This window comes from Lepidochelys olivacea (genome assembly GCF_965140295.1).
Source record: "Lepidochelys olivacea isolate rLepOli2 genome assembly, chromosome: 5".
In the NCBI taxonomy this organism is placed as follows: Eukaryota; Metazoa; Chordata; order Testudines; family Cheloniidae; genus Lepidochelys; species Lepidochelys olivacea.
The window spans coordinates 29,267,094-29,285,751 of NC_140415.1; the positions used below are offsets into that span (position 1 = coordinate 29,267,094).

The 18,658-nt window shown below is 42.4% G+C and overlaps 1 protein-coding gene across 1 annotated transcript; it reads right to left on the bottom strand.

The window, feature by feature from the left end:
- Positions 1 to 8,377: 8,377 nt before the first annotated feature.
- Positions 8,378 to 12,593, bottom strand: RPL37 (ribosomal protein L37). Its single transcript, XM_084628688.1, has 4 exons — positions 12,467 to 12,593; positions 11,303 to 11,438; positions 10,746 to 10,830; positions 8,378 to 8,493 (listed from the first exon to the last, which is right to left on the bottom strand). Exons 1-4 carry the CDS (start codon positions 12,467 to 12,469, stop codon positions 8,424 to 8,426), a joined length of 294 nt encoding a protein of 97 aa, XP_084484814.1. The 5' UTR covers positions 12,470 to 12,593; the 3' UTR covers positions 8,378 to 8,423.
- Between the last annotated feature and the right edge of the window lie 6,065 nt (positions 12,594 to 18,658).

The following is an 18,658-nucleotide window of genomic DNA, read 5'->3' on the forward strand; positions in this document are numbered from 1 at the left end:
GGTGTGTCACTTACCTTCAATAAAGCCAATAATTCATTGCTTTGCCGCGTTTTTCGGAGCACCCCTGCCAGGCCTCCCAGGCATAGAACAGAACATATGGGAATTCCTAATTTGCTTTGAAGAAAAATCTAAGTGGGCCAGATCATGCACCTATAAAATCCACACCTGAAGTGTTGTGGGAGGGATAGGCTATTTTAATGGCAGTCATTTGCGAAGATTGTGGGAAGTGAGCAACTCAGTGTTTGATGGGATGCACATTGTCCACTGACATTTTCCAAAAAGATAATACATTTTAGGGATGAATTGCCTTTCTTAAGACACTTGCTGGGGTAGGAGTCAGTCCTATGAATAGCAATTGCAAGGGAGTGGGTACAGTGCTTAATTTGTAATGAAAAAGGTGCCAGGGCTCAAGCAATTTTTTTACTTTGATAACGGACGTGGTGAGCCCAGAGGTGCCAGGGCTATGAATGCCAAACCCAGAGGTGCTCGGGCTCAGCTGTGGCAAAAATTAAGCACTGAGTAGCCAGGAGAACAAAGCCATGGAATGTGAATCCCATAGTATCTCCTGGACCCATTCCAGGGGCTTTGTAAACAGGCCCTGCCACTCACTTTGCAGAGAGCAATGATTAAGAAGAAAATCCTCCTGGACATTTCTTCCCTTCATACTCTGCTATGGGAGGGGGTGATCTGATATAGTGTATCCCTTAGTTCAGGTCAAGCAAGGGTACATAAATTGAAGAGCAGGCTAAGGCTATCATAACTCTCAGCTTTCTGAGACATAAATTTATAGTATGTGCTTCAAGACATTTATGCTTTCTTGCTGTTATTGCAGAAAAAGTTGTTCGTCTGTTTGTATGACATCTTATTATGGTGAAGGAAAGGCAAGCTTCTCCCATGCAATCAAACATCTCATTATGAAGAAAAGGTGCTGCGACAGGGATTTGGAAGAGGGGGGGGAAAGCAAAAGGAGGAAGATACCCTCTTCCCCCCTAAAAGGTGTGTTCCAGTGTCATTGGTTTACTATCTTAAGCCACACATCCTGTTACACGGTTACTGGAGAGTCGTACAAAACCTCATGCAGCACACTAACATTTATCTCGCCCATTCTCCTTTGTCTTAGATGCCTGAAGAATGGTCTTTTGGGAGAAACTTTGCACAAGCTGCAATGATAACTAGAAGCCTACAAAACCACTGAAATTAACTTGAGTTGAGGGATGAGTAAAGCTACAATTTAGTCATGAGTTTTTTTTGTAAGTCATGGACAGGTCATGGGCAATAAACAAAAATGTACAGCCTGCAACCTGTCCATGACTTTTACCAAAAATACCCATGACTAAACCTTGGCAGGAAGGGAGCTGCTGCTGGGAGCGGTCTCAGGGGGCTGCTGCTTAGCGCGGGCCAGCAGCACCAGCTGCCAGGGGCCACCAACAGCAGTTGCTCCAGCTGCCCCCAGGACTGCTGCTCAGGCGATTCCCAGGGGACAGCCGCACCAGCTGCTGCTCGGAGCTGCCCGAGCAGCACCTGGTGTGGCTGGCTGTGGTGCCACCCGAGAGACTGGCTGCAGAGCCACTCCAGCAGTGGGCGGTGTGGCTGTCCCTGGCGTCACCTGAGCACCTGGTCCCAGAGCCAGCTGCTTGGGCAGCTGCTTGGGCAGCTTGGGCAGCCAGCTGCTTGGGCAGCCCTTGGGATCAGCCACACTGGCTGCTGCAGAAGTCACGGAGCCCTAGGGATGAGTTAGGGTAATTTCCTCTCTTTCCGTCATATCAGGATAGTTGGTACTTGTTCCATTAATACGTTCCTTGAGAAACTGCCAGCTCTCCTGAACTTCATCTCTTAGATTGTTTTTGCAAGAGGCCTTACCTAGCAGTTTTCTGAGCTGGTTAAAGTCTTTTTTTGTTTTAGCTCCATTATCCTTATTCTGATGCACTCCCTCATTCCTTTCATGATCACTTTCACCCAAATTGCATTCCACCTTCAGATACATAACTAATTCCTCCCTGTTGGTCAGAATCAAGTCTAAATGGCCATCCTGCTGGTTACTTCCTCCATTTTCTGAAACAAAAAGGTTTCCGCAATACATTCCAAGAACTTATTGTAAATGTTGTTGTAACGGACTGTGATGGGTTGAAATCCCTTCTGGGATGCCACCTGATGTACTGGGATTTCACTGAACCTCCCCTGCTCAATCAGCCTGGGCTCCCTCTCCCTGCTTTGGCATATTAGGCTCTCTGGCCTCTTGCAGCACGTACACACACACACACACACACACACACACAGAGGTAGGGCCACACCCCGTTTTGGGAGATAAAACCCAAAATAATACCGTTTTGCGCTGTACAGAAAAATCTGCACAGCGCAGGCTCATAAAAATCCACCCTCTTCCTCAATGTGAAGAGTTATGCACAACTTCTTGCCCGTCCTTGCCCCCAGCTAGAAATTACATAAACGGGGGTTATATTCTAAATAAATATGTTTATTAACTACAAAAGGTGAATTTAAGTGAATATAAGAGATAACAGAACAAAGCAGATTACTAACCAAATAAAACAAAAATATGCAAGCTAAACTCACTATACTTAAGAAACAGCTTACAAAATGTAAATTCTCACCCTAAATGTTATTTTAGACAGGTTGCAAAGTTTCCGTAGTTCAGAGTTCCAGTTATATTCTTTTTCTAACTGGACCCCGTCTCAGTCTGGACTCCCCCCTTGCCTTCCCTTCAAGTGGCGTTAGCATGTCTTTCTTCTTGGGCAGACAGGCCATGGAGACGAAGAGTCTCGTTTGCCTTCCTCCCCAGCCTTAAATAGGATTTACGTAAGGTGGGAATCCTTTGTTTCCCAAACTTGACCCCCCCCCCCTTCCCTTTTAGTGGAAAGTTACAAGAAGTCCAATTCTCAACAATTGATTGCATTGGCCTTGTTAGCACTACAAAAGTAATCAAGGTGGATAGGTTGTACGATCCCTCACTCTCACAGATTTTGGGAGACAGGCCAGTCCTTGCTTACAGACAGCTCCCCAACCTGAAGCAAATACTCACCAGCAACTACACACCACACAATAAAAACAGTAACACAGAAACCAATCCCTGCAACAAACCCCATTGCCAACTCTGTCCGCATATCTATTCAAGGGACACCATCATAGAACCTAATCACATCAGCCACACCATCAGGGGCTTGTTCACCTGCACATCTACCAATGTGATATATACCATCATGTGCCAGCAATGCCCCTCTGCCATGTACATTGGCCAAATCAGAGAGTCTCTACGCAAAAGAATAAATGGACACAAATCAGACATCAGGAACTGTAACATTTAAAAATCAGTAGGAGAGCACTTCAGTCTCCCTGGATACTCAATAACAGACTTAAAAGTGGCAATTCTTCAACAAAAAACCTTCAAAAACAGACTTCAACGAGAAACTGCAGAACTGGAATTAATTTGCAACCTGGACACCATCACATTAGGCCTGAAAAAAGACTGGGAGTGGATGGGTCACTACAAATAGTAATTTTCCCTCTGCTGATACTCACACCTTCTTGTCAACTGTTGGAAATGGGTGACCTCCACCTTGACTGCATTGTCCTCATTAGCATTACAAAAGTAATCAACTTGAGAATAGGCCACTTCCACTTGAATTTAATTGGCCCCATTAGCACTGACCCCCCCCACACTTGGAAAGGTAATTCCCATCTATATACTGCTTACCATATTTTCCACTCCATGCATATGCCCAAATACATTTGTTAGTCTCCAAGGTGACACAAGGACTCCTCGTTGTTTTTGCTGATACAGACTAACACGGCTACCACTCTGAAAGCAGTCCCAGGTAATGTTTAGTATCAGGTGACAAGACCACCTGACTCTGTAGTATTACAGTATCCATGAGTTAGTGGCAGTATGGAGGGTCCACAGGAAGGCCAAGCCTTTTCACACTCCATTGTCCTCGCTGATGAGCCATCTGCCCTGTCTGGCTTTTCCAGTGTTGTACCTGAAGTGTTAGCAGTGGGCGTCACCCAAAGTAGCATAGTTTAAATACAGATATATAGTCAATAACTTCAGATACAGAAATGATACAGGCATACAAATTGGATAATCATATTCAAGAAATTATAACCTTTCCAATATCTTATGAGACCCATCTTGCATAAAGTACATCTCAGTTATGTCATATTTATATCATAAGCATATTTTCATAAAGAATATGGAGTGAAACATCACAGTTGTTTTTTGCCATATTACTTTTCCAGCAGATGTCGGAGTAGCTGAAGTCCCCCATTATTACCAGGGGTTGTGTTTTGGATATTGTTTTATAAATGCTTCATCCACTTCCTCTCCCTGATGTTGAGGTCTGTTAGTAGACCCCTACCATGACATCACCCCTATTTTTTCCCCTTTTATCTTTACCAAGAGACTTTCAGCTGGTCTGCTTTTCACTTTCTTCTGGACCTCAGAACTACACCACCTTTTTTTCTCGCCTGTCCTTCTTGAACAAACTATACCTCTATACCGGTAGTTCTTAACCTATTTACCATTGTGGGCCACATATGCAGCCCACGTCTTACGTGGGCCGCATCCAATACTACTTGAATGGCCCTGAGGATGTCACATGAGCCGCAGCTGTGTGCGGATTGTGCCACAGGTTGCAAAACCACTGCCCTATACCAACGTTCCAGTCAAGATTTACCTCACCAAGTCTCCATGATACCAATTAAGTCATAATTTGGCTATGTACTAATATTTCCAGTTCTTCCTGTTTTTCCTCATATTGTGTATGGACATCTGAAATGACTTCCCTCTTGTTGCTCCTATGACCCTATTGTAACTTTTCTTATTTCCCCCGCCCAGTAAGGCCACTTCTATGCTTGCTTGTGGGATTTTGTCACCTGCCCCCTTTCAACCTATTTTACAGCCCTCCTCCCTAGGTTGGTGAGTCAGTGTGCAAAGATGCTCTTCCCCATCTTGTCCCAACAGACCTTCTTTCTGAAACAGTATCCCATGGTGGAGGAATCAGAAATCCTCCCATCAACAACATCCGTGCAGCCATGCATTCATCCTCAGGATGTGCGTGTCCCTGCCTGAGCCCTTACCCTGAGACTGGGAGCATAGACAAGAACACAACCTGCGCCCCGACACCTTTACCCTCACACTCCCAGAGCCATTGTAGTCACTGCTGATGGTCAGACCTGGCAGTATCATTAGTGCCTCCATGGATAAGCAGCATGGAGTAACTGTCAGAGGGACAGATGATCCTCAGCACCCTTTCCATAGCTTCTAAGATGTGGGCTCCTGGCAGGCAGCACATCTCCTGAGACATCATGTTAGGTCACCACCATCCCCCATCTTACTTTAAATGCAGTGAAATTCTCTCAGAGACTTTGGACAAAAGGTTTACCTGCACCGAACTAGAAAACAAAACAGCTTCTACCTACTTTGGTCTATTAAGTTTCAACAAAACTTGAGAAATGTGACCTAACTAACCAACCTGGAAGATGTTAGAGGAGAAAGCTACCAGTTGCCTTTGCCAAATCCTCCAAGCTATAGCTCTCTACAGAACCAGAGAGGATTCTTATAAACAAGGGCCTGATCCAAGCTCTGAAAAAGAGATGGCGAAAAGACTAAAACTGATTACAATCGGGTCTGAATGGTCCTGTTGTTATTGATAGGATAGTTATCAATAAAGGGGTATTTATTTAAAAGATTCTGTTGTTTTTAGAATATGGACATGCTTAAGTGTATTGGAAAGCTTCGGAACGTTTAAAAAACTATAAACTTTAGTTCTTATAAGTGCTTCACTCCTACCCTTCAAGAAAAATGGTTCTCAAATACAAAGTGTGATTTTAACATTAAATAATTCACCAGTAATTATCACATTAAATATTTTATGGTGTTTCTTACAATAATAAACATTAGTAGTTTAGCAGATTACAGCAAAGCAAGAACCTGGAAAAATCAATGATATTCAGTCTTCAGTCCACAAATTCAATAATGTTCAATTGATATTGACCAACAGTTCCAACAACTGTACCTATATAAGACTTCTATCATTTATGAAATTCCCATGAATACAATATAAAAGTGTAATTGAACATTTGCACATTTTTCCACTTGGTGTTCAAGTAATCAACAGCTTATTATACTGCAGTACTAAATAAAAATCCCCTTTCATTCCTCTTTCAGTGTTTACACATATTATTGATTTTCTGCTCCAGCACTTCTATTTGATCATGACATAAGTTGACCTTTTTCTGACAGCCCAATATATTTCACATCAGGGAAACTGACAGGCAGTAGTAGCAAAGAGCTAGGCATTTTTCTTTACAACAGCATATTGGATTTTTTAGTCAGTAGATCTGATTGCTCACAAAATAAAAATTCCTAGGTCAGTTGTGTCCTTGAAAAAAAATCAGAGAACTTTTTTTTGCCACATAGAAAAAGAATTTACATACTGTTGAAGGAAAGACCTAGCAGGTCACATCTACTATTGTTAGGTGTGGCATTTTTTAGCCAAACTATACATACTTAACAAGACTAACATGAGAAACCATCACCACAGCAAATTACATAGTTGTAGAATTAAAAATGCTTTTGAAATTAAAAGGAGTCTTAAAAGGTCTCCTTTAACAAAAGTGGTAATATCAAAACAATTGATGGATAGAGTGGGTTTCTGCTATCATAACAGGATCAGCTGAGGGAGAGTGGGGCAGTAGTAATTTTTCCTAGTTTAGAAATGGCCCAAGTAGATATACAATTACATAATTTGGATAGATCTGCTGCACTCCCTCCCCAATCTTTATTTGCTCGTGCTCTACCATATACCCATCTATCAGGCTGGAAATAGGTATATGGTAGACCTTTACCACGAAAGTAATCATTCTACAATACCAGGCCAGGCCAGGCATGGAAGCAAAGACATGACTAACATCCTTTCAAGATATCAGAGTATAAACTTTAGTAGAATATAAACTTGTGACTGACCCTTCTTTCAATAGTGTAATAAGGTGAAGTAACAGTTGCTTGTTGACACCCTGCACTCCTGACCTGTTACAAGGTGAAACAAAAGGAACCATAAACATCTCAGCCTGGTTTTAGACCTACTGTTGCAGGAAATACTCACCCTTGCTGTCTTGCCTGTTCTGCCCTCCCTCACTTAAGGGGCCTCAAGTCACTGCACCCAGCCTACACCCACCATACAGCAGTTTTTCCAATGGCATCATCCTGAGAGAGATAAAGAACCAGTTGTGGGTGACCAACCAAGTCTTCCAGGGCAGGCTATGGAGTATCAGAACCATCAACACCCATTCCGAGAGATTCCTAACCAGCCCTCTCCCACAACATACAGACTAATGCACAAAACATCTGCTCATTTAACCTACTCAAGTAACTCACACATACAGCACATCCCTAAACCCCAGAGCACTAATCCCCGGGGGTGGGGAGGAGAAGAGAGCGGGGAACCCCCTCACACATGGTATCTTGATCCTAGCAATAGAATGTTACTGCTGTCCTGCTTTTTTTGTTGTTTTCTTTTTGGAGGAGCAGGGGAGGTGTCTATCCAGATGCCCGACCCTCAATTGCAGATTAGGTCTTATTAGTAATAAGGACTAGGCTAAGGCCACATGTTCATTAGTGACTTAAACACTATTCTTTCCATAGTTGGAAACTTCACTCAACCCAAATGATTACTCTCTGAACAAATGGGTTAGACACTTTTTGCAGACCTGTCTTTTTTAAACTGTGAGAAACAGTGAACAGAACATTAGTACACTAAAATAGAAGATAAATAAGACCAGACAACCCCTTTTTTAAAAAAAGTTTTCCCTTAGAACTGCCTATTTTCAGAATATAAGTCAATAAAAACTTTACATACTAACATTAAATGACAGCGATCAGCTAAATAAAGCCGTAAGTTATTCTTAAAGTACACTCCAGTGCATATAGCAACTCTATTAGGATGAGAATATTTATAGTTCCTTAGTAAGTGAAATGCTTTCTTTTAGGCAGAATAAGGAAAAAAATGTGCATTTATAGTCATATCTAGAATTGTGTACAAATTAGTAATTATATCAACCATAAGCGATGTATATGTAGAAGTCTTGTTATGCAGAAGGGAGTTTTGAAATTATTCAGCGTAAAAGTTGTGTTGGTATAAAGAATACTTATATACTTTGCCCATAAAAAACTTCAGCAATTACAGTATTTAGATGAACGCTCTTAAAGATAGAAATATGATCAGATGAGAAATCACTTAAAGGAATGTGTTTAATGAACTTCAACACAACACTCTGTCAGAATCTATTACACACACTCGCACGCACATATATAGATACCTTACCATTTCACTAAAGTAAAATATGTGTAAAAAAAACCTGACAATTTTTTTTCTGGATTAGACCATTTATTTTAACAAACAGATGAGTCCTTAAGATGAGCTGGATGCTGCAACGGCAGCTCTCTTGGGCTTAGGTGTTGTTCCTTCACGGAATCCATTCCTGTACGTACAAAAACAATAACAGAGTTAGTATTTTTTGAAAGCATTTTATATTCCAGGCTCCATAAAGTGGTATTTATTAGAAAGTTTCAGAGAATGTTTTTGGTTCAGCTTATCTCAGTTAGAAGTCAAAATCACTATGGAACTCATATGTTCAGACATTTTTAAAAAGAAACATCATTGACAAGCTGCTCATGAACATTTCAGTGCGTCTATTTAAAATTTCACTCCTAGTAAAAGTTATATTACCCAGAAGTACAGGTCTCAACATAATGGATGCAATCCTGCAGTGCTTACTCAGGTAAAACTCCAGTAGAAATAATTCTATTTTTCTTTTCCCAGCAAGTGATTTTTGAAGCCAAGGGGAGTTTCACTTTAGTAAGTACTGTATGATTAGATGTAAGGCTACTCCAAACACAAATCCCTCAGTCTCCAATTACTAATGAAGTAAAACTGAAGCAAAGTGAGAGCAGCTAGGGAACAAACAAGGGAACAGTCACTGCAAAGTTCACCAAGATAAGGCAATTAAATACAGCTAACCAATGCCTTGGGGCCATGTCTACATAAGTGATCTTACAGCCGCACATCACTGTGTAGCTGCTCTATGCCGACAGGAGAGAGCTCTCCTATCAACATAATAAAACCACCTCCACAAGCAATGTTAGCTGTGTCAGCAGGAGAAGCTCTCCTGCTGACATAAACACCGGTATAGACAGCGCTCTGTCAGTGTAACTTATGTCTCTCAGCGGGTGTTTTTTCACACCCTGAGCAACTTAAGTGGTAGCACAGACATGGCCTTAGATGTATCCAGTAGCAGGTTGTAGGAAGCAGGACATTATGTGATTTATTACAACTTTTTTCTGACAGCTGCTGTTAGGAAAGGACTATGCTGGCCAAAAGAATAAGAGCTAACACTGACTCTAGCTATAAATCTTTTTTGGACTTTCAAGAGCAACACTAGATGTCACTACCAAAATCAGTGTTCATTTTAAAGGAAGTTTCAGTTTTATTTTATACCTTCATGGAGCAGTGATGCTTTAGACTACATATGAACTCTATGTTGAAACATGAAAGGCACAACTTTAAAATGATTAATTCTCATTTTGAATGCAATTTCAACTTATCAAACATAACTCTCTCAGTTGTATAAGTTTCATGTTCCTGAATTAGTATTACTGTAGTGTCTATACCAAATTGCTAACTCATCAACTGGCAATCATGGCATTTCTTGCAAAAGGAACAGGCTAACAAAAATATGTTAGCTATTCATGGGCTGCTGTTATGGAAATCAAAATCAAACATTTCTGTTTCTCTTTTATATGATGTGATTTCCTCCACAATTTAAAACAAAACACTACGATCATAATCATACCCTGGGATTCTGCTGGTAATGCCACATGTGGGTAAAAAACTCTGAAATCTTTCAAGGACCTGTTACAAGAAGTTCTGCTTCAGGAATTTGTTGAGTTACAGGTAGTTACTATGCAACTACCACCACCCAGAAGATAAAAAAATAAGTATTCTTTCAAGTGGACAACTGGCCCAATTCTGTGACATGCAGAATGCCTTCAACTCACTTTATCAGTGCCTGGCAGAATCAGCAGATCTAGTAATACCATGAAGTAATCTGCTCAAAAACAAGTGCTGGACAAGACATACCTTCTAAAAAGAGATCATTTTAGTAATGAAGTGAAACTCCTTTAAAGTCTGCTAGAACAAATGTAGTCCAAACATGTAGTAGTTCAAAAAGTGCAAACAAAAGTGCAAAAACAAACAAACAAACCAAAAAAACCACCGAATTATCCCAAAGAGACTGTATTATCCTTGTGTAAAACCCCTCTAACTCCTTTCCTCTTGGGTTCTTCACTCCACAACAACAAAACACTGGTATAGTTACTTTATGCCCTATGTAGCCCCCATTAACTGAGCTTTCCAAAGCATTTATAAACATTCATTAAACATTTGGTGACTTAGGTAAGTTCACTTGGCATGTTAGTTGCAGATCCTACATTAGGACTCAGAACTACAAGTCTAAACAAATGGAGAATGCTACCAAGGTATGTTGGGTTAAATATATGAATTATCAAATACCTTTTCCATCACAAGATGTTTACAACAAACTGAAAAATTTAAGACTACATACGTACTGCATAAATTACAAAAGAAAATGGCAATAAGTATTCATTTAGATAATGGGTTTTTAAAAGGTATTTGAAGTATGTGTAAGATCTCATGTTATAGTGTAACTTGTACCTGAATCGACGGTAGACATTTTTCAGGTGCCTCATACGACCAGTACCAGTGGTGTTGCGCCTTTTAGCCTTGGCACTCCAGTTATCTAGAATGCAATTTACACAGATTTATTTTGTTTCACCTACACAATTAAGTGTATAAAATGAGATAGGCAAGCACTATCCCTGTTTTACAGTGGGAATAAACCAGAGCAACAGTAATACCACTAAAATATTATTTTAAAATATGCATACATCGAACAATGGTTGTTTCTACAGGATACACTGTATATTGGAGAAGTGTAGCTATATGCAGAGCATCCCATTGTACGTGTATTTTCTCACAGAAGTTTCTCTATGTAAATAAAGAAAACAGAAGGTGCATTGCAAAATACCACAGAACTCCTTATATTTTTTCTATTAAATCACAAAAAAACCACACTGGTTTGGTTGTATTCACTTAGACAGAACCATCACTTTCACAAGTGACTATCCTGATATTGTATACACAGTTTCTTCATGAAAAACTAATTCAAAGAACAAGTTTACACAGATAATTTTTGAAGGTTCCATACTTACACTTTCTCTTGCGCTTAGCAGGATACCCACATTTCCCACAGGTGGATTTCTGGAGATGGTATGCCTTGGATCCGCAGCGACGGCACAAAGTGTGGGTCTTATTGCGGCGCTTACCGAATGATGATGTTCCCTTAGTCTGAAATACAATTCAGAAATTTGCATGTCAGAAAGCTGTATTAAATAAAAATATACAGTTTTGGCTAGCACTTAACTACATACCTCAAAACCAAGTAAAGTCATCTGAAACTCTCACACTCAGACATTTTAATGAAACAACCAAAAGTACACACAAATGCAGAAGTGGAAACACATCTAACATACATATCTAAGTTTTACAGCTCACATCTCACTTTCTTAAACAGGAATTACTTACATTTCTGTATATCCCACCTTTATGACAGAAAAATGAGATAACACAACCGCTTAGAAATTTTTACAGATTCCTAATTCTGTTCTCAACCCCTCAAGTGATCTCTCATTGCGAGTAAACTAGGGGAACAGCATCAATTCACCAACAAGGCAGGCTCGTTCTGCACAAGCCAATGATACATTTTTATAGTCTTCATCAAAAAGACAACTCGGCAGGATCGTTTTGACAAGTCACAGATCTCGGCTGCCCTCCCTACCTCATGTCCCCCAATGTTTGCCTGGCTCCCCTTATTAAAGCGCTACCACAACCCCTTCTTGCACCACTGAGCCCCAACGCGCAGGAGGCTTTTACCGGATCTTTACGGGGCAGGTAGGGGGTTTACCCTTCAATACCGAGCTCCAGTAACGCCGCCTCGCCAGCACAAGGCCTCGCTCCACGCAGAGCCCCGTGAGTTCTAGCCCGGCGGGGGACAGCGAGGGAAGATGCTCGCGGAGAGGACCCGGAGACGGAAGACCCCGCGGCCCCAGCTCTCTCAGGGGGAGCGTGTCCAGCTCCTCCAGCCTCCGAGCGCGGCAAGAGGGAGCAGGGGCCGGCGGCGGCAGCTCCCGGGGCGGCAGCGGCGCCTCCGCGCGGGCCCGCCGTGGCCTTACCGCAGAGGCAGCCTAGAGCCCCGGCGCGCAGCTCCACCGTGGCGTACGGACACGCCGGCCCCCGGGCAGCCTCTCCGCGCCCCGCAAGGCCCCGAATCCCGCTGGATGGCAGCGGATTTTCCCCGTCCCCGTGCCGGCACTCACCATCTTCCTCCGGCCGCCAGCCCCAAAGAGACCCGGGCCCGCCCACCGCTTCCGCTATATCCCGCCCGCCACTTCCGGGTGCTGCGGCCAAACCGCTCCGCCCGGCCCGGGGAGACATGGCGGGGAGCCTGGACCGGAGGGCCGAGTGCTCGGGGGGAGCCTGGGGAGAGGGAGACGGGGTGTCACGGGGCGGGCGCCTGGGGGAAGGGCCAAGGGGTGACACGGGGGGAGAGCCTGGGCCCGAAGGCAGCGGGGGACGGGAGGCGGAGTGACACGAAGGGAGCCTGGGCCCGAAGGGAAGGGGACGGGAGACGCGGTGAGCGGCTGACACAGGGCGGGAACTTGGGCCGAGGCGGGGCCGGGATGGAAGACGGAGTGACGCGGGGGGAGCCCGGGCTCGAGGGGAGCGGGGACGGGAGTTGGGGTGACCTGACTCGGGGCCTGAAGGGATGACACGACAGGAGAGCCTCGGGGAGGGTAGAGGGTGTGACACCGGGGGAGCCAGGGCCAGGGAGATGGGGTGACACAGATGGGGAGCCTGGGCCCGAGCAGAGGGGAAATACGGGGCAGGGGGAGGAGGTCCGGTTGCCCACAGCAGCTGCGTTGCGGGGGCGGGAGGGGGGGTGTTGTTTGCCAACCCTCCAGTGTTGTCTTGAAGCATCAGGAATTACAGATTAATTCCCCAGGTAGTGGTGTGAGCAACTAGGGGGAAAACCCTGGGGAATTCTCACAGTGACTAGGGGACTGGCTTGAACTTCTTTGCTTGCCTAGGAAGAATCTGCTGCATCCACAGGTCCTTATTTTCCACTGGGGCAAACTGCTGGGTAGTAATTGTAAATGATTTTCCCAGTAGTTCAGGCCTTAAAACTGTTATGTCATGTGATGAAACCTCCCAGAATAGATCCAACCAGAACTGGCAACTTTAGCACAGGGGCACCGGCCTGGTGGGGGGCGGGGACAGGGGAAAGGGAGGATAATATGCAGTGTCACCATATGCAGGAGAATAATATGCAGTGTCACCAATCCCAAACGCTCAAAAATCATTAGGTTATTTTTAAGTAATCTACCATTTATAGACAGCTTCAGATGTCACTACTTTGCAAACCTTGTAAGCACCACTTACCTGTCTTCTTACTGACCTATACTGTTGCTCAACTCTGACCTACAAAGCTTCCTGAATTGCTGGACATCAGAATAACATGTGTGATAATCTCATTCATCTCAAGATTTGGGACTGATGCTCAACAAGGCCACCTCTCATTCTCTTTCAGAAAGTAATGCAGTGTGCTACAGATCCTGAAAATATGGGATAATAGTTGCTTATAATTGATAAAGAAAAGTCTCCCAACTCCACAAAACAGTCTTAAACCTTCTAGTACATAAAATGGACTTGGATTTACACATTTAACAAAGTTAATTATTATATGCAGTGTTATTCACAAGTATAATTTCTTCCACACTCATTTTAATCCATGGAACAAGTCAGGGATGTCCCTACTCTTAATCCTATTTATAAGTCTAGCAAAGGCATCTGTGCTTTGATTATGGTCAGGAAGAGTCTGACAATGTAAGGCATCATAATAGGCATAATAGACTTCATAATTACAAGTGAAGTAATCTTTTTCATTGTTCCAGTACTGCAAAGGGACTAAAGCTGCTTGAATGGTCAATTGGAGTATCCCCTCTGGTGAGGTAAACAGAGTGCTGGTATAGAATCTGTAAACCACCAGCCGCCTGAACACTTCCTTGGATTATGGAGGTGGGAGGTGTTGTATTTATTTAGATGGACTATATGACACAGAGATGATCATTTGACCCTGAAACTGTCCAGCATTACACAGTTTTAAACAGGGTTTGGGGTTTCGTATACAGAGATCTCAGGCTGCTTAATACTATGGCAAACACATGGTTAAAAGGATTTTTAACCATGTATTAAAAATACAAAAAAGAAGGAAAAACAAAGTGTTTGAAATGTAAAGAATTATGTAACGCTTTTATTTTAACATCCTTTTTTTCCTTTAGCCTTAAGAGAGTCTTTAAAGGGGGAGGGAGGATCCTTATATGAGAGTCTCTTAGATGGTAATTGTCTTTTTGGGGAAAAGAGAAGAAGTTAGGTGAGATGGGCTGGAGCTGTTGTTGATAAAGTCTGATCCCCTTTCCTAAAGGACAAAACAAGCATAAACACATAAAAAAGGGTAAAGAAAGGGACAGCAAAGATAGAAAAAATGTCTCTGGTGTTGAGTCTTGCAGTCTCACTGCTGGAAAAATACAGGCACAGCACATTGTCATATTAGACACTTTGGGTATCTACTGTGCAAATAGACACCTGCAGCTGTCCTATACCAACTCACTCGGGCTCATGCGTAAGGGGATGTTTAATTGTGTGTAGACATTCCAGCTCAGGCTGCAGCCTGAGCTTGGGATCCTCCCACTACTCAGGGTCTTAAGAATCTGGGCTCCAGCCTGAGCCTGAATATCTACACTGCAATTAAACAGCCCCTTAGCGCAAACCCGAGTCAGCTGGCCTGGACTAGGCATGGGTTTTTAATTGCACTAGTGTAGACATACCTTCTGAGTGCTGGTAAACTTGTACGCTACTAGCATCAGGCTGTTTAGGGCAATGCTTTTGCTGCATTTTTCTGATCACAAGCTTACAGCAGTGTTGTAAAATATTCAGTGTTGACCAGCTAGGCTGGACTCTTATTAGACAAAAGGCAAAAGAAGAGGGATAGGAAAGAGAAGAAATAAGGTAGGGAAGGAAAAGGACATGTGGGGTGGGGGGAGGGGAAGAGAGAGGTTGATATCCAGGTAGTGTTTGGGATTTAGCCAGTGCCAATGGAGATAACAAAGTCATGTGGCTTTCTCTCTGTGGCCTGGTCTGGTAAGGACATCTTTCAGGATCGGGATGAAGACAGTCCAGGAACCCAGGAGACCATGGGAAATCCAAACAACTCAGACAGCATGAATATATGTTACAGCATACAAACTGGATCTGGGCAATCTTCCTTATGTAAACCTTGCTATGTATATTTTAACTAATGTCCCTTTCCTGTTTTCTATTTTGATCTCAGGAGCTTAGGAGATGCTGCAGTGGCAGTGGACAGACTAGCCACTAAAGTAAGCACATTGGAATGTGTGCCTATGTACATGTTTAAAACATATTTTAGTCCCTTGTAGAACAAAAAATACCCAGTTTGGAAACATGCTTAGAAATGTTAATAAAGGTGTATTTTGCAGTATCTCTTTGAGCCTTTAATTAGTGCTATGGGAGGTTGGAATATTGGAGGTGGGGAATGGGTAAATCTAAGACTGACCAAGTACTATCTCAGCTGTTCTCAGTCCTGCATGCAGACAGCGAGTGAGAGTTTTGACAAGCAGCTCAGTGTTCAGAGTTGTCACAGCAGCATGGGAAGGAGCCTTGTAGGCGTGCCCAGAGACTCAAGAAGTAATTATACCATTGCAGCTACAGCACTTCCAGTCCACACTACCACTGCATTGGTGCTAGAAAAATTGGTGCACTATTGCAAGAACTTTTGTGGTGAGGATCTGAAGGACCTGATATTCCACTGTCTTTCACCCTGTGTAGTCATTTATACCTGTGCACAGTGAGTTACAAAGTGGATGTAAAATACTTTGCACAGGAGAAGATGATTACACAAGTAAAGTTTCCGGCCTGAGATGTCCTACAAGCATAGCAGGTGCTTGTAGTACCAAGTTTCTTTACAAGGCCAAGGAACCTAAAAGCTTTTTTCCAAACTGAGATGCCTCAAGCCATAAGTGCTTGCAGCTCCCATTGAAGTTTGAACATTGTGACCTAGGTGGCTGCCTACAATCACACAAGAAGTCTGTAGCAGTGCTGGGAATAGAACCCAAGGCAAAATTTTCAACAATGTTTACTAATTTGGGGTGCCTTAATTTCTGGGTGCCAGCTTGATTTTCAGAGTTGTGGGCATCTGCCTCTCTCTGAAGTCATTGGGAGATGCAGGTTCACGGCACCTCTGAAAATCTGGTCCAAAATGTATCAAGATGGCACTCAAATTATGAGGCACCTAAGGTTAGTGGACACAGTACTGAAAATTTGATCCCATATATTTGCTCTCCTTTAACCACAAGACAGTTTATTATTTCTAGTAAGAATGTAGAGCACAGCAACATTGATTGCCACTAGAGGACAGTGTAATTTAGCTGAGTCCTTCCTATCCTACAATTTACTAAGAAACCCTTTGATGACTCTCTACTAAATAACTGTGAATTGTGTCAATTGATTGAAATTCATATTATGAAGTTTTAGTTGTGCTTAATTCTTAAATCTCTATTACTATAATAAAACATAAACAAAGATGATACATATGTGAGAAGCTGGGGCATTCATTCATAAACCAGTGAATGTATAAAAAGCTTCTATTTGATTAAAATGATTAAAAAAGAAAATTGGTAGAAGAAAAAGTATTTAGTTTAAGAGATTGCTTGATAAAATGCATAATAAACAAGCAAAAAATCTTTCAGCAAAACTGACTATTGGAAACATTTCTGCCTCCAGCCATTCCTACATCTTATTGGGAGAGACCCAGTTCAGTTCTGGATGTTCAGTTCTCTTCTATATGTAACAAAAGATACCCATAATCCCTTCACTCCCAAACATTAAAATATTCCTCTTCCACAAAAACAGCACAAAAAATTAACTCACATATAATGAAACCAAATCTACCACAATTTAGTGAAAATAAGGTTTCATAGAACTCATATTTTTAATGCAGGGGTTCTTTAAAGGTTTTTATAGTGTGGATGACATCTGAGTAGAGAGAATGTCTTATGGACATCTCTCCTTCCATTCCTGATTGCTTGGACCCCACTTCACCTCCCATTCTTGTTAGAACTCTAGCAATTGCTCACATGGATAAATAATATTATGAGAGTATTTAATATACTTTTAGCTTCTTTTAATGCATCTTAGCAGCTGGAAATGAGGAAAGTCACGACCCATAACCAGCTAGTTCTCTTCAGACCACAAGCAAAAACTATGTGGACCGCCAGTGGTCCATATATCGCAGTTAAGAACCTCTGTTTAATGTCCCCAGTCACAAATAAATATGCCTGCAACAAAATTACTACTCAGCTACTGAACTACATTTCTCAAAGCACTACAGGTGTGGTGTCATGGTTTGCATCATATTCGGGTATAAAACACTCCATTTTCTACACATTGGAAGAGGCTCCTAAGTACAAAGAAGACACCTAGGAACATCACAGTATTTCCTTTTTCATTGGCCATGCATTTGCATTAAAAAAAATCAATTAACCTACAACAAATCAAGTACTTTTCAACAATCAATAAATAATTCATCACTTCTTTGTGGCCTCATCTTCACTGCAACAGTTACCTTGAGTTAGGCCGTGTCTACACTAGCGAGCTTACAGCTGTACCAATGCAGCTGCACCATTGTAAGATCAGTCATGTAGCCATGCTATACTGATGGGAGAGAGCTCTCCCATCGACATAATAAAACCACTTCAATGAGCGGCGGTTTTTTCACACCCCTGAGCGACATGAGTTTTGCTGATATAAGTGGTAATGTAGACACAACTTCAGTGAGTACACTCAAGTTACTATACTCATGCTAACCTAGCTCAAGTTAGGGCAGGTGTACACTAAAAATTCAGGTTGACCCAGCTATGTTGCTCAGGGGTGTGAAAAATCCACACCCCTAAGCAACAGTGAAGCCGACCTAACCCCTGGTGCAGACAGTGCTATATAGACAGAAGAATTCTTTCATTGACCTAACTGCCACCTCTTGGGGAAGTGGATTAACTATGCAGATGGGAGAGCTCCTCCCATAGCCCTAGCAAGAGTCTACTTTGTAGGTACAGCCTTAAAGCAACCACAATTCAGAACAACACTGGAGTTATACATAGTGATTTGATTAGCAGCAGAGTGTGATTAGATTAGCAGAGTGATTGAATTAGCTGCTAATGAGTTGTTGCATCCCCACAGAGGATCAACATGATTTGATTAGCCATCTAATAGCTAGCTCAAGTTTAAATCTCAAACTAGAGATTTTTGTGTATGGGTGGGAGTTAAGTTGTAACTCAACCTAACTGTGCTGTGAAGACACACCCACTTGGATATATAATTTAATGTGTAACTGATTTCATAGAAGTATTTACTTTTTCCCAGAAATAAACTCTCCTTTA